This window comes from Corvus cornix, chromosome 2 (assembly GCF_000738735.6).
Source record: "Corvus cornix cornix isolate S_Up_H32 chromosome 2, ASM73873v5, whole genome shotgun sequence".
Lineage (NCBI taxonomy): Eukaryota > Metazoa > Chordata > Aves > Passeriformes > Corvidae > Corvus > Corvus cornix.
The window spans coordinates 58,931,839-58,956,779 of NC_046333.1; the positions used below are offsets into that span (position 1 = coordinate 58,931,839).

At 40.8% G+C, this 24,941-nt stretch overlaps 1 protein-coding gene across 1 annotated transcript in view; it reads right to left on the bottom strand.

Moving 5' to 3' along the window:
* Window positions 1–1,412: 1,412 nt before the first annotated feature.
* RSU1 (Ras suppressor protein 1) overlaps window positions 1,413–24,941 on the bottom strand; it is a 104,032-nt gene continuing 80,503 nt past the window's right edge. The window contains exon 9 of the mRNA XM_039549725.1: window positions 1,413–1,886. Within this exon, the coding sequence (XP_039405659.1) occupies window positions 1,784–1,886 (103 nt within the window). The 3' untranslated portion in view covers window positions 1,413–1,783. The remainder of the gene's footprint in view (window positions 1,887–24,941) is intronic.

Consider the following 24,941-nt stretch of genomic DNA (forward strand, 5'->3'; position numbering starts at 1 on the left):
TAGTAGTTTGGGGATCTTCTGACATTTCATTGACATTTCTTCAGGACTTTTTGTAGCATGATTATTATTGCCATTAGGTCCCCTCACGTGTTAATGCCCACATTTAATTGTGTGCATTCCAGATGGGGCACAGTTTTTGCTGTGAATTCTTAACATGCATCCAACCTAGCACCTTCATGGGCCTGTTTCAGTTGGACCTGTTCCCTAGGCAGATCACTTAAGAGGTCTGGAAAATCCTCTGCAGAGCTTGCAACAGATAGAATTGACTGTTCCTGACAAGTCTATCATTTTTACTGTTCTCCATCTGCCTACCAAGACTGCCTCATTCTTCTGAAGTACTGAAGACCACTTAAAGTGTGTCTAAAGCTTGATGCCAACTTCCCAGCCCTGCTTGCCAATTCAAAAGAAATCTGTTGCAAAATATATGTCAATACATTTATTCCCAGACTAAGGCAACCATGTTACTCAAATGCTGGGGTAATCCTAAATGTGCTTGAGAGGCTGGTGCTGATAACAGAATCTTCAGATACAAAACGGCTTTTGCAGAAAGCATCACTTCTAGCATGAGATATTTAAAGCCTTTTCTTTTCCCACTGAATGCAACAGGCCTGTCTCGGCAGTCTGGGCATGCTTCCCAGCTTGCTGTCCGGATGGGATGGCAGCCGACACTCGGCAACGGGTTGCTCGGGTACAAAATTCATTAAATTGGAAATCAGGGGCAGGAAGGTCTTAATATAAGCGATCCAGGTATGAACATCTGTTCCTGTTCCTTGAGTTCCCTTGTTAGCTTTTGCTCTCCTAAGACTAAAATTGTTTGGGAAACACTGTCTGTAGATTTTAGGTTTTTCTTCCCCATTGGTAAAACCTGAAACTATCTGAGCTGTTAAACCATTTGTGGCTTCTGAGCTTGGTTGTGGTGCCAGCTTTGTATAGATAAATATAGAACCTGTGGCATTTTCAAAAGCCATTTGGAATAGCTCTTCAATACAAGCACTTTCAGCAGAGATTAAACACATTATTTGGGTTTTCTGCCTAAAGAAAAAAAATCACTTGAAAAATTGGCAGAAGTACCAGTTTCTTCAAATGACAAAGTTCTCTTCCCCAAACTGAGTCTGGCAATTGGCAGCTCTCTACAAAGACAATTTTTTTTCTTTCCTCTCTCCCCTTCCCTACTCCTTGATTTCAAAATAACCTTCAAGGCAAAAAGAGCAGTACACAGCAACATAAAAAAAGTAAAAGAAAATGATTAAAATTTTTCACTCCTTGAACAGAATGCTTTGCATTTTAACTAACTTGTATCAGATAAAATGCTACCACATTCCTACAGAAGAAATCAATGCATTACAGAAAACTGGACACATTCCTCAAGGAATTTCCATTTCAGAAGTTCTCCTGAATAAACTAAACAACAATAGAAATGAAGAGCTTTATTAAAATCACTTGGAATATCATATGAAATTTAGTATTGTATAGTATAAGTGCAAATTCCCCAATACTAACAGGATGTGACACATGTGAAAAGAGGACATTAATATACATAACAATAGAAAAGTTGAAATATGTTTGACAGTGATGTATTAAATGGCTACATAAATATGACCACAATTAGGAGCATATGTAATTTTGTTTCCCTCTAGCAGTATCTTCTAAAGCACTATACATAGTAAATTGCATTTAATTCTAATCCCTGCTTTCTTATACGTAACAGGAGATGTGTAAAAATATTACAGGCACAAGCAAAAGCAACATAGAAGATGTGAAAACAGAGGCAGAAGCCAGGCACTTATTTGTTCTTGGCTGCCAGAGGTTTACGGCTGATCTTCTTTGACTTGTCATTGTTCTTCTTTGGAGGTTCAGGGTTTGCCTGCATGTGTCTGCCATAAAGACTGTAAGGAAAGGAGAAAAAAAATTTTGATCTAACCATTAAACACAGACTTTTGCTCTGCAGCACATTAAACAAAGCATCTAGTTACTAAAAATAATAAAAAAGGGTCTTTATTTTGTCTCAACACACTGAATTTTTAATCAGATCTCAAGCTGCAGTCATTAACATTTGGTTTTTTGTGACTTTGGTTTTTCATGACTTTTCAGGGGAGTAACATCAGGGAAGAGCAGGCCTTTGGAGCAGTGAAGGAGCAATCAGTTTTGCCTTCAGAAACTAGCAACCTTTATTCTGCAGTTATGGGATTAAGGCTCAGAAGGCTATAAGGATGTGTATTCAAGTAGACAGTGACAAAAATTGGGTTGAACTGGAGAGATAGAGTGCCTGCTTAGAGCAAAGTGAGCATCATCCCTACCAGAAAACCCAGGGGCTTGATAATGTGACAGAGAGCAATGGTGTCACAGCTGCCTTTGCTGCTCACACATGATTGATAGCACTGGGACAGCTACCAACACATCAATGCCACATTAGTAAGTACCACTGATTAAATGTTGACAAAGTATCCTACAATTAAGACAGCTAGCATTCACGGTGAAGCTAAATGGACCACATGGCTGAGAGGATCTTGCTAAATATCACATAGTAATTAATAGATAATTTATGAGTAATCCCGATTAAACTAAATTAAAAACCTACCCAAAATAAACACAGCTCAAACTTAACTTCCCTTATTGACATAAAGTGCTTTTTGAAGATGCACTTTGTGGGTTTTGGTTGGCGTAATTTTCTTCATAGTGGCTGGTATGGGGCTGTGGTTTGGATTTACACTGAAAACAGTGTTGATAATGCAGGGATATTTTAGTTATTGCTGATTGGGGCTTGCACAGAGCCAAGGTCTTTTCAGCTCCTCACCCCACCAGTGAGAGGGCTGGGAGTGCACAAGTTGTTGGGAAGAGATGCAGCCAGGACAGCTGACCCCAACTGGCCCAAGGCATATCCCAGACCATACCACATCCTGCCCATCATATAAAGCTGGGGGAAGAAGGAAGGGGGGATGTTTGGAGTGATGATGTTGCCTTCCCAAGTCACCGTTACATGTGATCTTGAAGGTCTTTTCCAACCTTTGTGATTCTGTGTCTCTATTTTATTTACTACTCTAATTCTATGTCAGAATGTTAAAAGCTACCATCTGCTGTGACCTTTATGTTGCTGTACCTGGAAGATACTTCAGCCCTGGGGTTCCACAGTTCCCTGGACTGTGGAATGGGATTAGAGCTCCTTGTAGGGTGGGGTGGAGAGGCAGTGCTTGCTTTTACCTTCTCAGCAGCTGAAGTTTTACATCATGCTACTAAGCAGGCTGCTGTCAAGGTGTACTGTAGCCAAAACAGCCTTGCTCAAGGAAAATACAACCGTAAACTATGACATTACTTCACCTCACTGAAATTTTACGTGTGTCATCACCTACTGTCAACAAAGGATCAGGTGCGATTTCCCGATGAATGCAGAGAGCCCTGACCCTCTGTGATAACTACATGCTTCGTATTAGCTACAATACACATATTTTTCTTTTATTTCATAAGAGATAGAGCTCCAGCAGCACAAGGCTGTATTTTATCCAAGTACACAGTACATATATTAATCAAACATACATCCTATATAACTGTCCGGTTCTGGAAGGTGTTAAGTGAGTCAAGGGAGGGAGTCTATGGAAGGAGAGGGTTCAGTATTATGAAAAGCTGAAAAGCTATCACTGTAGAAGAACACAGAAGTGACATTCAAGGAGGTTGTCCTATCAGAAACTGACCCAGGATAGAAAAAGTCAGGGAACAAGCAGCATCTTGTTCTCAACGATAGGCAGTGCAGCATTTGAACCACTGTCAGCAGTAATTTTGTAACTCTTAGAAGTTAGCACTAGTTAGGTAAACACAAAATTAACATTCAAGCTAGTTTTCGGCTCTTTTAAAGTACCCATTTGGGACTTTAAGCACTGAATTAACAGAGAATCCAGTGATCCACTGTATCTGAGCACAAAAATCCTTCGTGGATAGGAACAGAAGTCCCCGGTCACTGTCCTGCGTTCCACATCCTGCTGCCCCATATCTCCTTTGTCCTGTTAGTGCCAACCCAAAGAGGACTGAAACAGCTTTAGTGGCTCTCAGTTGTTACATACCCCCCTTTTCTCAAGTTGGTTTAGGTTCCTCCTTTTTACTCTGGAAACTTTATGTAAGTTTCCCTCTCAGGTGATCCTTTTGGTATTCATTCTGCCTCTCACTTCCTCCCTTCTGAGGGCAAATGTTCAAGTTTGTGGACTGGTAGAGCTCAGATTAGTGAACTTCCCAAAGCAAAAGGGTGTGGTGGGAATTCTACTGACTACACAGATGCTTTTGAAATGCAGAAAACCAGAATAATGACAATATTGAATGAACTTCAGAGTTCTGGTAAAGTCTACTTGGGCAATGCCTTTTGACTGCAAAAACAGGTCCAGCAGCCATTACTGAGTGCATTAAGCAGTAAAAATAACAATTGACCTGTAGGTACTTTTGGGGTTTTTTTGGTATTTGCTCCTTACAATATTCAGTGCTATTGGTGCCCCAGCAACTCCCTTTGCCCCATGCAAATACTACATTAGTAGTAATAGATGTACATGAGTTGAAGGCATCTACAGCAATTTTACATTCTTTTTACCTATTTTCATGTCCAACCACTTCTATCAGCATCAACACCAAAGTTTCATTCAGCAAACTAATTAATGGGTTTGAAATAAGAAAATCAAATATATCTACTTAGGTTTCCTTGGCAAAATGAGAGGAAGTTTCAATGCACATTGCTATCCCAACTGAAAATGAGTGCTTTACTATCTATCATGTAGGCTGCTAGTCAAAGAGCAAGGATCAGACTTACTTAGATTATACAAGCCTTCATACACAGGGTCTCTCTATTCTGTTGGCGGACATCATATGTGAGGAGACATAAGGTGTCACAACAATACTTAAATACAATAATGACTGTGATAATGCCTCTGGGACAGAATTTGTCTTCTGTTACAGCAAGGAAAAGAGAATTCCAAATTTTCAATGAACTTCTGGTACAATAACAGACACCACTTTTATAGCTCCAAGGGAAAAAAAAGCCAAAGGCAAAGAAAAAAGCAAAATAAAAACACCAATGGAGATCATCAGCAGCTATCGAGAGAAGCAACTATCTGACTTCCACAAGAACCTATAAAGCTTTAGTTTTAATAGATGTGAAGTTTGCATAAAGTCTTTAATAATTTCAGTACTTACTGGAAAGACACGGCCACAGAAACAGCTGCAGCCAAGCTGTACAAACGATGTACATGCTCTTGCTCTGCATGAACACAGAGTCAGACATGTTAGGCAGAGACGCACATCATCCTTGGCAGCAGAGGTCAGCTGAAGACATGTACACAGACAGTTCTGCTGCTCAGCTGACGGATGGTGATGTGCTAGAGGATGGCACCTTGACATAGCTGTTTGCATGACTAGACCCTTAGCCAAGGCAGACTGTCTCCATAAACACACAAAATAATTTTGACGGAGATTGTGGCTACGGTTTCAAGGCAGATTTGTGAGGTAAGTGCTGATAACACATTCATGGCAGTGCCTTCCCACTTGATATTTTGAAACGTCACCTGTTCAAGGGGCTGGTACAGCTCTGAGCAGGACACTACACACAGCTTGAAGGCTGAAACCTCTGCTGAAGGACAAAATCTGGAGTGCAAACAAATATTTGAGATGCTTCCAGTTTGCAGTAACAGTAAGAAGCTGGTTACTATAACCACAGCTCACAAACTGCAGAACCTTTGTAGACTTAGCAGCCACAGTATTGCAGGCAGACTTCTCATTCCATTAAAATTAAAGGGGAGATTACATGCAAGACTGAAAGTGCAGAAAGCCCTCAGACAGAGACTCTGAGTAGCTTTCTTTCCTTGTATATATTTTTAAAAGTATCTTTCATGAACAAAAATGTTTCTTTGTATGCAGATATAAACACAAACAAAATCTTCCTGCATTTTCCACCTGCCCCACTGGAAGTAACAAACGACAGCAGCATGGCTGCTGCAGCAGCAAAACTAACAACATCAAGTGAGAAAGATGCTCATTAAACTTCATCATTCTGTCTACTTTAATGATGCTTTTACTTAATAAAAATTCCCTAAGTAGTTGCAAGGATATTAGGCAAGGTCTCTGGTTATGTATCAGGGGCCTAAGCTGTCACTAGCAAGCATGCAGTTCAGGAGAGGCATTCCCAAGAGGAGAGAGTGAATACAGCTTTCTTGTAATAAATTCAGAGAGAATCAATAACCACAGCTTGCTGCATTACTTAAGCATTTAGGAAAGTAGGTAATCCTTCTAAATTAAACCACAAATTGCTAAATGTTGCAATTTACAGTGTAAGATCAGGCATGGAACCTTGTAACTTGAAAGCATACAGTCTTGCTACCAAAATCTCTGGATTTAAAAACAGAACCATAGTTAAAATTCTTAAATTCATAAGGGTCAAAAGAGTCACTTTCAAAAACAAATTCAGCACAACTGACTCAAATTTTCCTCTCTTGTACAACAAAATTCTCACTAGCCAAGGGCTACATGCTCCCAGAGGTAAGAGAGAACTTGCGTAAGCTAGGAAACTAGTGCAAAGTGTTTGATGCACACATTGATTTTTTTGAGTTTAAGCATTTTGAAAAAAGATTTCAAGACTGAGCCATGAGAAACGCACTGGTCTCACTTGATGTCTGTAACAGACCCACAGGCTGAATATGCAGTATAAAAAAGACCACACAGTTAAATATGGTCCTGGAGAGATGCTACCTCCAACTATGTACTGTAATCAGGGAAACAAAGGTGAAACATTCCAGCTTTGCTTGATTTTTCAAAAGCTGAAGCTCAGGGTCAGGCAGATATTTAGTATTCAGATGAAGCTTCAGAAGTTGGTATTCACAGTGACCTCAACAGGACAGTCCTAAGCCCCAGGTGATGATGCCGGAGAGGGGAAAGGCTGAATCGGTGGTGGTATCACTAGAAACCCAAAGCTGAAAGAAGTGTTTGCATGACTGATACATGCTGGCTACCCTGCCTTAGTTACAGTTCACATGCACTTACTGCAAGGTGCTTTTGCCACAGCAGTTTTTGAGTAGCTAATTGCTGCTCTGGTATCCCCTCTGAGTGACTGGAACTGACTTTTTCTATGTGGGAGCTGCTAACATGTAATCCCCTCAAACCACATATTCCCTCTCCCAGGAAAGGGACGGATACTGGAATTTAATTTGTCAGTCATGTACCAGTGAGAGAAAACAGTGGAGGTAACAATTACTATGCAAGTATATTATATTGGTAGTTCACCAGTAATGTTTTTAGTCTTTGCGACGTCAGTCAGATCATCTCATTGAAGAGGAACACTGCATGGGTAAGTGAAACCAGTATCTGTTTTCCTTACACCCGAACAGCAAACTGCAGCTTTAGGATTCTTAACAAAGAAAAACCAGACATGAGCGATTCCTTTTATTCAGCTGATATTTTGCCCTTTGTTTTCAAGTGCTCTGAGAGCAGATGGCAGCAATGCCAGTGATGTTCATCATCTGAAGCTCTCACAAGTTTCTTCAAAACCCCTCAGCTTTGGCCTGCCTGTGTCTGTACAGCTCTCTCCTCCCGTTCTACGATGGAGGCAGCACTGGCTGGATGAAGGGGGCAGGTGCTGGCAGTGCCACGTGCTGCAAGAGCCTCTGGGCCACTGACCCTGCAGCTCTCAATGTGCTGTGAAACTGCTCCACTATTTTTAGGTCTGTTAACAACGTGCCTTCCTCTATAGCCCACTGACACTCTGGGATGCCTAATACTTCAGACTGTCCCTCTCCAAATGCCAGAGTCCAGCCCCGAGACACTCCCAAGTGCAACAATCAGTGTTATTTTTCTGTTCCTCTTACCTGCCTCAATTATCTTCATAACCCGAAGTTCCTGCAGACTTTGCCTGTCACCACTCTCCCTAATTCCTCCTAAGTCCTGCATTTCAACTTTCAAAGAGACTTTCTGCATCACCAGAAATCCCTAATACCCTCAAAGCTTTTCTGGGTCTTCACCCCAGAGGCACTGGGAAGGGGAACTGATCATCTCTTCCCATCTTGGATTAGCTCATTTATTTTTTGGCTAGTTTCATTTTTTGGAGCCCAAATTAGATAAGAAGAAGAGGATTCAGCATGGGTGGAGAGATGTGTATCCAAGCCCATGTCTCCCAGTCAGTGGAGATCTAGCTAATGAAGCCAGTGGAGCAAAGAGCGTTTTGGGTGATCAAGTGCAAGTGTCTGTTGTGAGATGCTTAGCTGCACTGCTCTGTTAAAGATTTTCACCAGCTACAGCGGACAGTGGGTAGTTAGCTAACACGCAGACTCCCCTGTTTAGCTATTTTAAAATGCTACATGGAGTCCACCCAACCACTCCCTCTATGTTCCCACTCTGCACTCTCACAAGCTGTTAGCTACCTTACATTAGAGACTCTGCTGAGTCACGCAGTCCAAAGCTGACTTATTCAGAATTCCTGCCTAAAACCACTCCAAATCTCAGCAAGTAAAAAAAAGTATTCCACCAAAACTTTCTGGAACTCACTGTTGCAGCATCCATGTAGAACATGCATCCTCCAAAATAAATCCCATGTGTCTCGTACTGGCTACTTCACTGTTTGGTTTTCCACAGGGCTCTCTTCTGCTGGACCCCTCTACCCCAGTCCATTCCCTTTACATTTGCTGCTCTATACACCTGAAGAAAAGAAAGACTCAACCTCTAAGTGCCGCATTTCCTACCCTCTATCCCTACAGGTTACTGTCAGAGACAGACCCTGACCAGAGAGACCTTTGGCCTCAGCTCAGAGGTCCCTGACCTGACACGTCAGTGAGGGGAGATTTGAGCTGAGGCAACTATGATTTACAAACACTTGATCTCCTATAGGGCTGGCAGTTGATGGATAATTGTAATTCCGACAGATACATCCGCTCTTAAAATGATTAATTTAATCCTTGCTTCTTTACTCACCATCTTGCATGTTATGGGGAACTAATTTTTTTTTTCCATAAAGGAATTCCAAGCAGGTGTTAGGTATTTCTCTAATTAATACACAGTAATAAAAGAAAGCCTTCTCCTTATATTCTCTGAGGCTAGCATACTTTTGAAGCAAGTACTTTAAATGTGAGGCTTGTTAGGAAACACAGCTGGAAGCTCATAGAAGCCTAGCAAAAAAAAGGATTTTTTTAAAAGGAAAATGTACAGACCAAGATTTGCAAAGTTGGCTAATGACTTTGCATACCCAACCTGAAAGACCTTACAAGAAGTGTGGCTTTTGGCAGACACAATTTTGAAAGCACTAGCACTAGGTTCTGAAAGTCAGACCTATCTCAATACCCAGGGAGCCCAACACTGAAAATCTTCAGCTGTGCTACAGATCCAGAGAGACACACGGGGAGGGGGCTGTCATGGAACTGTCACAAAGATGGAAAGGACAAGGTATGCTTATCTTTATTTCTTTCAAAACAGAGACAAACAGGAATTAAGATTTCATCTAGAGAATCTATTATGCTGATAAAACAACTCCCAGCTAGCCCAGTATAATGAAACAACAGCTGGAGGGACCAGGGAGAGAACAATTTGTTTCTACATGTGGATAGTCCTACCAGACTACTTCAGTTCTGAAGAATTTCTCACCTGGGACGCAGATCTTCAAGCACATTCAGGAGGCCTGATCTCCCTTCTCATGCTCCATTTCGAATGGAACAATGAGTTCAGCATACACATGCAGACCAGTCCCTGAATCCACCCCAGGCACAAAAAACTGCATAGGCCAGAAACTGAAGTTCCTAAGGGTAAGAATTCCCACAGATTGCAGTGGAATAATTTTCTACTTGTTTTCACAGATCACATAGTGCTTTCCTACTTAGGACCAGAAGAAACAATAGAGTGCCAGATACAGGCATCATCTTAAACTCTGAGGGCTGAGGTATCCACTAGAACAAATGGTATCCTACATCTAATTCATCAAAAGCAATCAGGAGCCACAGAAACTGCAGAGCATGCTCAGATTCTTTGGCAGGTGCCAGCACAGGTAGCTGCAGAGAAAAATGCACCACCAAGAAGGAAAAAGACTACTCAAGTGAGAAAGAAGTGTGTTCTGTTTACTGAAGTCATCTGTATCATCACAACTCTTCTCTTTATTTATTTGTAATTTGTGAGCATGCAATAGAAAAAACAACAGTTGCTCCATTTCCCCAACCCACGTTGGGATAACACTCAAGGCCACCTGCCTGATCTCAAACTAACCCTGGGCAGGCAGCAAACACAGAAGAGAAAACACACTGGCATGCAACACAGACGTCCTCCTGAAGACAGCTGAGCACAGTATTTTTCATTCTTATGTTATTTTAATGTTGTTGTCCACATGGAGTCCTTTGGGCTTCAGTAAAACAGTGCTCACTTTCCTTTCTGAATGCTACATTGCTGCTCAGATAAATGCCCTTACATAATCTTTATTATTGATTTATTACATGCATTTTGCTGTGTACCTAATTAACATTTAAAAAAAGGAAAACAGAGGGCAAAAATATCCAAGTGCAAGCCAGGGAACTTTCTTTAAGCTATTCTGTGTCTGGCAGGTATGTATTTCTTTTCCAGTAACTAGACGAACTGTACCAATAAAATGTATAGAAGGGACTCTGGGGAAATACTGATACAGAGTCTCTTTTTCCCTTTTTTTTATTTAAGCAAAATTGAAGTGTCTGAGTTAATCTGAGCCTGCTCTGCTGCACACTGAGGATGACCAGTTTCACTGGCAGTAGCATGGAGAACATTCAGCAAACTGCAATTCCCCAAACACAGGGTTTATATAGCTGCCCTGCTCCGCTGGGCTGGCTCACAGGCCTCTCCCAGGGTGTCCGCCTCTGCCACCCCAACTGGCTGCAGGGCCAACTCTCCAACAGCTCCTTAAACACAAGGACTGAGCAGTGACAACGGACACAGTGACAAGGTGGGAAACTCAACCAAACCAACCCCTCTGAATCACCACCTCTGAGACCCTCAAAGGGAAAGGAAGAAGTCCCAGTCTTGTCACACTACCCATTTGTGTGAGCCAACACAAGAAATTCTGGAAGGCTCTGTGAGCTCTGGGGACCACTGTGTAAAAGGGGCACAGGATTTACTGTGGGATGCTTAGACAGAGTTTTGGGATTGAACAAGAGTATTTACGGATTATACAGGACTTGTGAGTTCTTATGGGGACAGACTGAAAGAGTGGAAGTGAGTGACCAAGGATGACAGCAGAGTACAAGTGCAGGGAAAAGGAGAGAGGATGAGGCAGGGAATAAATGAGGTCAATAGTGTGCAAGCAGGAGGAGGTCAGAACACTTGTTTGGCAGAACTCTGTGCCAAATCACCTTTACTTTTTCCTGCCTAAAACCCTGTCTCTAGCTGTTTTCTGTGTGAGTGTGCCCTGTGTTCTGGCAGCATGCATGCATGTCCCATCAGCAAAGTTCAAGACAAATCAGCTGGTCAATAGGATGGACTGGAGCAACCAAGGGGCTCTAGGATCAGCCCTCCAAAGGACTGAAGGGTGTTGGCTGGTAAGACTGGGTCTGGGGGCCTGATATTTGAAACATCAAGATTGGGAAGCCAGGTATCAGAGGGATCCCTGACATAGGGTTTTCCCTGAGCATTGCATGGAAATGTATCGAGGAATGCAGTCTGTCCCCCATCATGCTAATCTGCCCATGGCTGGCCATGTGTACATACGTGTTTCGAGTCTGGTTAGCCTTGCTACTGACAGGACAATGGAACAGGGATATGGAGCAGCTGCTCACTGCCATCGGCGAAGGAATTAACTTGGCTCCGCCAGGACACTGGATTTAGGTGCTTAAAAGCACTACCAGGAAGATGAAGAATGGAGGAAACTCATTTCACTTTATGGCAACACTGCAATGAAAATGTTGCTTTTTGACACAAAGGACCACATCTGAAGTGCTACGCATCTCAGACATCCCAATTTCACTCAGCCACATGAGTTGGCTTTGTTTAACTCATGATGGATACACTTTCCAGAAAAGCTGTTCTTGGACAAAGTTTTTGAGCATGCTTAACAGATCAATGTGGGTCTCTCCAGTTTCCAAACACAAGCCTTTCAACTACTCCCTGGCCAACATGGGCGCAAACATGCCAATTAGATCAACCTTACAGACACCTGGTAAGTTGTGCTCTGACAGATCAACATACATGCAAAGGAAAAAAGTGATTCAAAGCCAATTTCAAAATCATTGTCATCATACATGTTAAAATGCTGAAATGCTGAAAGCCGAAGACCAAGCAGTTCTATATGGAAGCAAAAAATATCAATACAGTGGTTTTCCGGTTATGTAACTTTACTGTGGAAGACCAAAGATGGTCACTCAGAAACCATATAATAAAATGATACAGACTCTTCACCTAATTTTCCAGCCAGTTTTGTACAAAGCTTCAAAACCTTAGTATTTGGCAAACAATTACTGGGTTTCAAGCAAATCTTTGGTGATTTTCCATGGCTTTTACTGTGCCAACAAAGCTGTTCCAGAATCTTTTCAGGAGGGACCTATGCTATGTGGCAGCCAATAATCTTTATGGCAACACTGCAATGAAAATGTCGCTTACTGTAATGAGCAGAGATCATAAGTTAAGCCCCCAGCTACCTTTCTATTATTTTTCATTAGAGTTTTTCTGGCTTTGCTATGCTTCAAAGCACTTAGGGAATTACCCCAAATTAGGCTCACTAGTCAGCTCATCATTACTCAGACCACACTGAAACTGAGTAATCAGCAAACTGAACCAGCTCCCGAGTAACACAAGACACTAACATTTGTTTGAATGTTTACAATTTCTTTTTTAGTTTGTCCTCTTTCTTAAAGGTCTGTTCTGTAAAACAAACTTGCTCACAGTTGGAGGTGGTTTTAAAACAACAGAAACATCACACAGTATTTTTTCATGCCATTAACACCTTGAGCAAAGGGTTGGGCTTCCCTTCATCTACCAAAAACAAACTGTGATAGAGTCATGTTTTCTTGACAGCAGTGTTATTCCTAGACTTGTGTTCCATAGTGCTAGATGAGGTGGGTGAGATAAGAAGTCTCACTTACTATGTGAATACTCATCCCTAATCTATGGCAGATTTTTACATTGGCTTCCTTCCCTCTTGAAAAGCAGGAAGCTGACCAACCTGCTTGAAAAGAGCAGTAACGCTGACATCAGTTAAATTCTGATGACATCCAATCTGCATGACTTCCCAAGTTGCTCTCACTGTCTTTCAGGGCCCACAGTGTGAACAACATAAAGCCTTTTGAAAGGCTTTCTTCTCCCCCAGTGTCTGTCAAGATGAAATGGCAATACAGTGTCAGCCTGATTTTGATTTCAACAAAATCAATACAAGTTTTGCTTCTGATTTCATTGGGTTCAAGGTTTGGCCTTTAAGGTCTTGTCCATGCAAACAAAAAGGCAAACTGCAGTTGCAGTGTGGCTTACAAACCCCAAACTATGTACAACAACATATGAACAACATCTAGGCTGGCTATGAACAGTGGAGTGAAAATTACGCTTTCTCATCAAGTGCTAGTAATACCTAAGGCCAAAGAGTCACCCTGTGACATCTTAATGCATGCATTGACCAAAATAGTTTCTCTTGCAAGGAAGGTGGGATTATGCATACTGATCTGGTTTTGCTCAACATCCTTTTGCTGTAGGTAGGCAGCACTTATCCTAAATTGTTGGTGCTTATGAATGCTCATGAGTTAAAGGAACAAATATGGAACTTTTACTGAAAAGGACAAGAACTAGTTTACTCATCAGATAATTGCAAAAGGCACCCACGGGAACCTTCAAGCATGATGTAAAATAAACTAGTGATTCCACCTTCTTCTGGGCAACAGGAAAGGGAACATGGAGTTGAAAACACAAGCACTGAATCAGTCTAAGTGCCACAGCAACGACAAAGGCAGAAAGGGTGAAACAACAGGGAGCCGAACACAATACTGCAGTCTTGGTGGACAAACTGCAGATCATCTACTTTGCATCTTCTTTGAAACAGGCTGGAAAACACACTGCAGGGAGGGCAAACATGGTCCTTGGCTCTTTCCTTCTGGTTTCTCAACCAACAGGCTATTAACATGTTTTCCAAATCCCAGTCTATGCAGACAAGGTAGCAAACAGGCACTCCTTTACTTGTGAAAGGTAAGATATTAGATTGGATATTAGGAGAAATTTCTTCACTGAAACAGTGGTCAAGCCCTGGAAGAGACTGCCCAGGGAAATGGTGGAATCACTGTCTCTGGAAGTACTCAAAATATGTGTGGATGTGGTGCTTAGAGGCATGGTTTAGTGGCAGACTAGCAGTGCTGTGCTCACGGTTGGTCTCAATGATCTCAAAGGTCTTTTTCAACCTTTGTAATTCTATGATTCAAATTCCAGCATTCCCCAAGCTTGTGATATGGAGCAGATTTATGAGAAATGAAGGAGTGGGAAAAGCAAAGTGACAAAAGATTTGTCAACAGCTCTCTGTCACTGAGAATGCACTTCATTTACCAGTCAATTGCAGTGTCTAGGAGACACATTCATTGACAACTTACTGCCAATTGATCCAACATCTATATAAAACTCTTCTTATGCAACGAGCTTGCTGACTCAGATGATGATGAGATCTATAGAGAATTAATAGCTATACTAAGTCCCTAACTGCTCTAATTTCTAAACAAAATGAAACCAGAAGGAATAAAATCTCACCAACATCTCAGCAGCTAGACCATATTCACTGCTTACAGCACATTTTTGAATGAAATTCACTTTGATACACTCCATAGCTGGGGTAAAAGTATGGCATGGGTATGAAGTAAAAGTCCTTATGCAAACACTGTTTTTTACCTCTATGGCCATATGTACTCGTGGGATTACTTTTGAAATACAGGGACTCAGCATTTTCTACTCCCTCAATTTAATATGGAAGCACCAGAGATGCTCAGGGCTGTATGGCACCAAGTGCTCTGTGCGGTCGCATGCCTCAGCCTCTCACCAGGACAGGGTAATGCTGTGAATGGCTAATTGATCCTGCAGTGGCTTTAACAATTGACAGTCACTTCACACCGCTGGCAGCATTCCTGCAGTGCACACTGCCTGCTTTGCTTTGTACTACCTGTTTTATCACTTCATGATAAGGCAGTGTCAAAGACAGCAGGCATAACCTATTCTGGCATCTCCATCTGGCTTTATATATCAGACTTGTGCTGCTCTGGTGGATTAGCTTCAGATCCCTGTTGGCAGATCAAAGGCAGCAGTAATAACCACAAATCAACCCCTCTTTAAGGCCTAAAACATCTTCTCCCTCATAGCATGCCTCATTTCTTCACCACTCCAGACCCCTTATAAATACCAACTTTGCCTAGACACAACAGTTGTATGCAGATACTCAGGCCCTGGAGAATTTGGCACTGTGTTTTCGCCTGCTTTTTTCTGTTCTATTATGACAATCAAAATGAGCAGCATCAATAGAGGTGCTCATGTAGACGAAACATTGGAGTCCCTATAAGCCAGAAAGCTGCTTGGTGCCAAAGTGAGAGTATACACAGAAGATGGCTTGCTTCCCTTAGTCTCATCTTAGGTAATGTATTCTCCAGCACTCAGCAGAGCTGTATTTCCACTGAAGCACCCAGCTACTTTCAGCTCACTGCTCAGTGCTCTAAGCTGACCGACAGATGTTTTCAGATACAGAAAAGATGCATCCTCAGTTGAACAACTGCACAGTGGACAGGCTGCTGTCTAATGGTGTTTCCAGACAGCTTCCCCCTTGATTAGCACATGCTCTAGAAAACAGGACTCAGAAAAGGGATTCATGAGGTTCAAGATCCACACTGTTGCTCCCATACAGGGGAAACATCTGGATCCTTTCACCATGACTGTGCTTGCATTCTTGAGATTGCTCTTGATTTCCTGATGTTCACCTCCTAGGATTTATCTAAAGGCAGTGAAAGTTAAAAAATGACTCAAAGACTAGGCAGCAGCTCTCTGCTTGGCTATATCTTACTAACAAAATGAGGCTTTTACTACAGAAGTAGCTTTTGTTTACTCCCTCTCTGTAACACCTTCACAGGGACAAAGCTGCACTTACCAGGATGCAGCTAGACAGTTCAGTGGATCTCAAATCACCCAGAGATACCGTGGCCAAAAAAAAAAAAAAAAAAAAAAAATCTGTGCCTTGGATTTCACATGAAAACTGCATTTGTGCTGTAGAAGATATACCTCCATAGGCAGTGAAGACATAAACTCTCCCTCTTAACCTTCTTTAAATCTTTCTGTCTTGTAACTTGCAGTTTGAACTATGTCTCTAAAGAGACTGCAACATCAGCTAGAAGCTAGATCAGGAATAGTTCAATATTCCTACATTCTACTTAAAACGAAACCCAGAGATAAATAGCAAAAATGAGAGCTGCTTAAAGATCTCCTGAAATTATTAAGAAAAAAATTAATCAATTAAAGATAAAAATACACAAATCATCTGGTGCCAACATTGCATTTGTACAGCTTGCAAAGGCCAGAAAGACCTAATATTTCAGGATTACCACATAAGGGCTTGAAAAATATTTTCTCCTAAAATTCTTTTGAATACAAATGTGAAGTACTTTGATCCTGATTTTTTTCAGAATTCAATTAAGTTCCACTCAATTGACTGTTTACCCCTTATAGTTTTTTACTAGACACATAAAACTAGACACTGTCTCAACATATGGAAAATGTGGATGGTACATATTGTTTGTAGCTGCACATAATTTTAAGAACTGTAACTGTACTATTTCTAGATAATTTTTAAACTATGACAAAGATGCATACTATTGAAGAAAAATGGCGACCCTATAAAAAGCTGTACGTGTTTGAGTCAATCAAGTAAAGAGAGTCATTTTCTTCTTATAGTATGATTCTTCTGCACGCTAGTGGAAGCAGAAAGTCAGAAAGATGAACTGAAGACCAAGGAGAAAAGACCATCCTCCTCTTCCCTCTCCCACTACTGAGCTTAGAAAAATGTCCCAAAAATGAAAAAAAAAAAAAGACACTGGCAGCTTCTAGGACAGTTTAATAAACCTTGGGGAAGGCCTCAGTGTTGAATTTGCCTTCCCAGTAGAACCTAAAGCATTGCTACTAAAGCAATGCAATATAGTTTATGAACTTGTCTTTACTGCTGCATAACTTATCTTTGAGAAATGATACTATGGTGAACAACTACTCTCTCTGAATCTCTTTGGGCTGCAAAGGACTGCAGGCTTTATCACAGGAAGTAAACTGGACCAAGATTGAACTCCAAACTGAAATATATATACTGTATTTTTGAATTAATGAAAAATTTTTAATTCAAAAGTTAAATACTAGTACACTCAAGTAGTTTTTTATGCTCCATGTCAACTTCTGAACTACAAGTCTTTTTGACATATTTTACACTGAAACTAAAAAGAAACGAACTCCAGAACAATTAATATTTCTTTCTGTTCAAGAAAATTTCCCTTTTCTGTTTTATTAGCTTTCTGTCTAACAAAAAGCAAATAAATCCTTTCATAAAAAAACCAAACAAGAAAACCCAACCAAAGTAGAATAGAAGTCACAAATACAAAACCACACTGCAAATTCAGAATAAACGTAAGTAAACCTCAGTAATCAAAGACAAAGGTATATCAACTCTTTGCCTAGTCTAGTGCTCATGGTACAGTTTGCTCAGATCACTTTCCAGCACTGTAGTTACCCTGCTCTAGAAAATGCTTCTGTTTTGGGGTGCATGCTTTCTGTCAGGTCAGCAAGTCGACATGTCTATGCAGCTCTTTGACTACCAGATTTAATATGATGGAGGCGTGGGAAACCCTAGCCAGAGGAAAAAAGGAAAAGGAAAGAAAATAGATCAGTCAATTTTTTAACACAAAACTCCCCCCACAAATCAGATGGTGGGAATTGGAAGGTGTAAGTGCACAGTGGGGTATGCATATATGCTGTGGAGAAAACTTCATTGTCACTCAAAGCCCACAAGCCCATGCAATGCTGACATAAAGAGTGGTGAGGAATGAGAACAGTGGGACAGAGACTCACAGAATAACGGGCAGCCTGATTTGTTGACAAAGACTTATCAGACAGGTCTGTAGAACAGCTTTGTAAGGAAACTGATTTAGCCCGGAAAAACAACTGTGCTTAAGGACTGCTGACGTGTGAGTACAGTAGGGTAGTTTTAATCCCTGGATGTTATAATGGACAACTGGCATTTCTCCCTGCTTTTGTCTATTACAAGATAATTTCAGGATGCTAGATTATTTGATAAATTCCAACATTTCAGGGAATGTTCTAGGCAATGGAAAATGCTATATTCATTTGGATGAAAAAAAAGAAAATGAGAGGGAAAAGGTACATTTAAGCACAGAGTTTGTGACCTCTTGCCTCTGGCTGGCAAATGCAGCTGTTTCAGCCATCCAGGTCTGGGGGCAATGGTCTATAGACCAAAGAGCCATGGAACAGCTGCCACCTGCTTTGCCAGAGTTAACGAGTCTGGCAAAGAAGAACCCCCATTTCCTCCATATCCTTGAAGGACTTGAAGTACAGTTTACGAATGCTAACACCAAGAAAAAAACTGCCTCAGGGAGAGGAAGAAAGACCAAGCTAGGGGAAAGATGGAAGAGAAGAAGGAACAGCTATGAGGTCAAAAGAGGAATAAGAGACACACAAAGCTTCATATATGGAAGAGCAACTGACCCTGGAAAAAGAAGATAAAGCTGGTATATTGCAAGAAACATGCAGTCAACTCTCATTTCAGTGAAGAAAGGGAGCATGGAAGGAATGAAGGAACAGATGAGCATGCAGACCATGTGAATTCATGAAGCCTTTATGGAACAGAATAGAAGAACATGAGGGGCTCTTGATGATGCAAGGAGAATACCCCTCAAATGCTGTTCTCCTTATTTTATGATTTTCAGTACCATTACTTCAAGAGCAAGCACAGTCAGCATGAGCACACACTGCAGCAGACTGTTCCCCGTTTAAACATACATGGTGCTTGTCACTTCTTCACATCCATCTCTCAGTCACATTAGCTCCATTAATGAAAAAATAAATGTTGCAAAAGGGAAGTATTAACACAGCCAATGCCAAGGACATTAATTTTAAAAATGCTATTTACTTTGTATCAGAGCAGTCATGTATCTTGATCTTGAACAGTTCTTAGTCTTGTCCAGATTCTGATTCCATGCTGTAGAGACAAACTCTGTCCTGACTCTCCTTCCTGCACATGATTAATTTACTTGACATCTTTAGTACTGTACCCACTTGATGGGCTTCATGTTTTTAGCAGAAGACAGTAATTCTTATTAAAGCAAAAGAGTTTTTTAGTGCAAATCCTGGATAGTGACTTACTGTAAAGTTTAGACACAATACAGGTAAAACTATCTGCTTGAAGAGAGAAGTCCATACACAACAGTTGGCGCAAACAGCTTTGTGAGAAATTTGCAGCTCTGTGAAGAGTGGGTGGGCCTATAGTCTTGAGGGATAAGTGCTAGGTCCAGCCAGCTGCCTACGAGTATCACTCAGCATTTGTCTTTGAAGATCCAAGAGCTCAGACACAGGACTCTAGTGAAGACAGCCGTGCACATAGCCTGCCTTCCTAAATCTGTGCCACTAACACAAACCAACCACAATGTCGACTCTGCATTTCCTCCTCATCAATAGAAAAAACTACAGAGAGCACAAAACGACTGCCAAAGCACAAGGAAAAGGTCAGTCTGCATTTTTTTTATTTGCCAAGAGAGCGAGGCAGACAAAATAGGAGAGCCTAGGCAGCCTCTGGGATGTGTGGGTGGTGATCTCAAGACACTTAAGGATCTGACAATTATCTCCATAGCAGTCACTGTTACCAGTAAACCCAGCATTTTCAGAAACGGGAGAGGAACCAGAAGCAATTATCTAACCCTGTCAGGAAATGTGCCTACAGATAACTTGGAAATAACCTGCATATGTGAACACAAGTCGAGTTTATTTCCACCACCTCCTCATATGTCCAAGATGTGACTTCAGCTGTTCTTAGCAGATGCCAGATGACCTCGATGCTCTCCTGCTCTGATACCACATTAGTGCCCAGCTCCCCAGCAGGGTTCTTTGGCAGACATCACATGCAAAGTTAGCATTACTAAAGCCCCAGCTGATATTCTCTTCAAAACTCTCTGTTCCCCTTTTCTTGGTCTCTATAGCAACACCCAGCATCCTGCAAACAGCACGAGCCAGCTCGGGGCTCACTCTGCACTCATTCATCTCAGATGTTTGAAGAATCGCCTCTCTTCCCTGTACAATATTTCTAAAACCAGTTTTACTCCCTGCTGATGTCCCCACGTCTCCGACACAGTTCCACTGCTCTGTGTCACAAACCCATCACGGCTGCCCCTAATGAAGTCCCACTCCAGAACAGGTAAAAGAGCCAAAATCAAACCCAAACATGTTGCCTATCACTAGAGGCAGACTGTGGACCTTCTCTTGAAAATCCTGGTTCTTGTGAGAGCTTTCCTTTTTAAAAGCTATCCCTGCTAAGTAAAGGCATTGAAGATCAGCTGTAGATGGCCAAAATAAAAACAGGGAGGCAAGGACAAAAGAGCAGGACTTCCCTTTGACCTACATTTTTTCCAGGATACATCCTCCTTATTTGCTATTTTGTTTAAATGGGCTGTGATTATATATTATTATTCCTCATTTTTCACTCATTCTGTACTTACGTTAATTCTGGCCTGGGAGAATCAAGAAGATCTCATTTAACTTGATTCTTAGTAAGAGAGGGATGTATCTGCAGTGTACTTTCTATTCCTACCAGAACAATGAAGAACAGGCCAGGAGTTCACAGTTTTAAGATAAAATAATCAACACATAAAATAAAAACAGTTTGAAGAAAGAAAGAAACTTCCTTGAAGGAATCATATCAGTTTTGCAAAAATTAGTTTAACAGTACTTCTGTTTATGTGTATGGCGGAAAAATCTACACATGCTACAATGGGAGATCTGTAACTTCTCCCAGTGCATGAAGAAAACATTTTCTTTCAGAAGGAAAAAGTAATTTTTGTTGAGACAGTATATAATTTACCACACACAAATGTGTTGATCCAAACCCAACCTACATGTCTCCGTACCTTATGCTCAAATTTTCTCTCACTGAATTCAATACATTAAGTGCTGCCTAACTCCTACCTCCTGAATTCAGCCAAAAAAAAAAATCATTTTTTCCTTTAAAAAAACACCCTTTGAAATAGAATGTATTCTTGTTGTTATGGCCTACAACTTAAAGAGACTGAAAACAGCCACTAGTTAACAACCTACCTATTGCCCTGTAAAGTGTGAAGAAGTGTGAACCCTTGCTGTGAAGAAATTGCCCAAAGGAAAGGGCAGGGCATACACCCTGGTCCCCTCTGATCTGGAGAGAAAAAACGTATCAGGGCTTAATCACTCAAAAAGCCTTGCTCTTTTATCTTTCCATGCTAGCTAACCTTTGTTAGCCAGAAAATAAAAAGGTGGGCCACAGCACAGCCACGGGGTTTGCATCCTTGCACACACTCATGAACCTTGGTCAGTGTCTAAATCCTGGGAGCTCTGTACCTCTTCTGGAGCCACCACCCCAGGGACAGGGAGATGCTTGAGATTATGCACCACCACTGTATTTACACTGAAGGCTGCACACCCTTACACACCTGAGCTATCAAGTCAGAGCTTTTGCTAGTTACTGATTAAAAGAGGGGAGGGGACGTACTGAAACTGGCACTTTTCTAGAAGCAAGAGGAAGAGATGATTCAAAATGGCTCAGAATAATTTTAAAGCCTGTTAGTTCAAGCTGTGATCCTAAAATAATATGATTTAAGTAATTCAAAGCAGTCACTAAGTTTAGCAATTTAGTAGTATTAAAGGAAGTGGAGCTGACCCAAAGTAAACATGGTGAACCAAAATCACAAAAAGGAAAACCAGAGTCCTAAGAAGAGGACAAGCAAGAAAATGCAAGTTGGCTGTGCTTTTGACATTTGCCCATCATACATCTCTCCCACCTACTGATTGGTAATGGGAGGAAAAGGTAGAAAATATTGTCTTATATCCTACCCTTTGATTATTTGTGTCCTTGATTTCTGCTTTTACTAAATGCTCCATTTTTCTACTGTTGCACTTCCTCCTATCTCTTCCCTTTGCCTAATCAGCCGATCCTTTTCATTTATATTCCCGTTCAAGATTTTGGCTTTTCCCATTTCTTTTCTCTTTCCAGCTTGTCAGCCTTCATCTTCTTACTGGTCTTCTTCTTGTACCACTTTTATGCTTTCTTCTTTCCTTTCCCTGTTTCTCATCCTTTATCACTTTTTTTATATAGGATACTCATCTTTCCATCTGTGCTCCCTTTTTGCTTCTCGGTGGTTGGATCTGAAGAGGAGTAACTCTCGTTTTGAGACACTTAACTAAGAAAATGAAGGTCTCTTAATACTTTTCACAGCGAATGGGCACACACCACACAGAGGGGATCTGCTAAAATGAATTTTAAGATATTTTCCTGGATCCCATATAATTGTTCAAAAAATATTATTGAAGTATTTAAAAAGGATTTCCTATGAAACGTTTCATATAAATCTTTATGGGAATTGCAGTAAGTTCCATTTTTCCCCTTAAAAAGCAGGCATGAAATAAAAGTTATTACTGACATCTGTCATATTTTAAATTCCTTTATAAAATTTAGTAGTGGCAGCAACAGATGTAGCATAAACCACTGTGAAACAATCTCCCTAACAGAGCAGCCTTTAGGAAAGCAACTTCATCATTGACAGTCATTTAGTAACACAGGAGGCAGCTTCCCAGGAGATATTTGCTGCTGTTATATTAGAGGTAATTAAACTATAAGGTGATTTATTTCTTTGCAGCCATGTAATTGAACTTTCTAAAGCCATTAATGACACCTTATGAAAGTATCAGCAGATGCGGAACATGATTATCCCCAGCCAAACTGTGTTTACAACACACAGAGCCACAAAAATTCTACAAAATGCCATTTATTGGCAAAACATTAATATATTAACCCACAAAGGACAGTGCACTGAGGGTAGAAATGCTGTCACTAAATGTACATCTCTCCACCCTTCCCCATGCTCTCTCCTTCCTATGATTGACAGTGATTTTCAGAGAGTAGGCATTTTCTCCAGGCAAGAAAATCTGAGTATATAAAAAATAGTTTTATATTAGTTCTATTGCAGCACTACTGATTACTAAAGGAAGCTCCAGACAACGAAATATATTTATGTATTTAAAAACAATGTGTACTCAAGAGTAAAAAAAACCCCTATGTATAAAAATAGGAATATCAATGCCTCACGTATTTTCCCCGCCATATTAACGAATCCAGCAAAAAAATCCTTGATATGTCATTTGCTGATTGATGAGCACAGAGAACTGAGACCTGAGCACGGAATTTTATTGCGGAAGACATTTTCATCTGCAGCCAAATCACCAGGGAAACACTTTGTCAAACAACTTCATTCTGCAGGGAGACTTTGTGACAATATTGGCAACTTAAGAATTTGTTCTGTTTTTTCCAATAGCATCTACCTGTCCATGTTGAGAAATATTTACAGCAGCACTGCAATTCATGCAGATGACCAGCTTAAACCCCAGGAACAAGTGTTTCACATTTCATTGCAACAATATGTAAAAAATAGATGCTCACAAGCCCTAGTTTTAAAAGAATGTTTCTCTCTTTATCCATATATAAATGATCCAATACATTTTTGGGAAGACTTTCATACCAAATCCATGTACTTTCGTAATAACTAACCTTATATCAAGCATCTGCAGGACTACAAATCGATACTTGTTTTCAAGTGCTCAAGTACCTCTTTTACACCCCCACCTCCCTCCCTTTTTTTTAACTGAGTGGGGACTGAATCTAACAAAATGCTGCCTTTACATCATCAATTAGGTAAGATGCTAGGATTCCAGTAGAACACCATGGGTTAATACATTCACACTCCTGCTGCTCCTGAAAAAGAAATCTAAGTCCTGTTGATTGGCTTGAAGCTTCTAATTATTTTCTGTGTTGAGCAAAACTCCCAGGTTTCACAATTTTTTCCTGAGATGGCAGGAAGAGTGACCTACTGTGACATTTTCTCAGTTGAGAACAGTCACTTGGTGCTCTCAATGGCTCAGCTGTGCTGCCCACAATGGGCTAAACCTGACAAATCCAGAAACAAGTAGTCTCAGTCACAATTTACGTATAAAACTGTATGCATAATTCCTTTGTTCATATATAAAACCCCAAATAAATGGCTAAACAAGATGGCTAAGACTACCTGGCATGTGATGGAGCAGGGGAAGCGAGGAGTGCGACTACTCCTCTGCAGTCAAGGCATACTTTCATTCCAGCAGATCACCAACTTCAACTCAAGCTATTGGTAGAACTCCAGTCCCTTGCACTGAACAGGGTTAATTTCTCCTTTGGATTTTAGGCTTAAACCCTCTAAGCCTAATTGATAATTCTGTATCTAAAAATAAGGAGTTAAGCTGAGTAATTACAATTTTTCTCAGAGAAGTTTCCTTAGGTACATCAGTACCATTTTACCTGAGCAATCTGCCAATGGTGTTGTTCCACCACCTAATTTAAAGGATGTGGGATCAAGTGTTTAGTTCTAGATGCCAGTCAGCTGGCAAATAAAAAAGGTTTTTATCCAGCACTGAGCATCCATTTCCAGCATTTCTATTGCCACAAGATTTACTCAAACCTCTGCAGCTGTCCATCCTCATTATGCTGGCCTTTGCAAACATAGAATTACACTTTAAACTCACACGTGCATACTAAGCAAAACTAACAGGCTTTTATGGTTTGAAATAGAAGTATGGTCTGAGCAGGTTACCACCAACTTCATTACCTTATTTAAAGCTATGAACACACTTTATCAGTTATCTCTTATGAAACAAATATTTCTCTATGTCATCTACTCTTATCTCAGATCAAGTCCCACCTCAGACAAATCATCCCC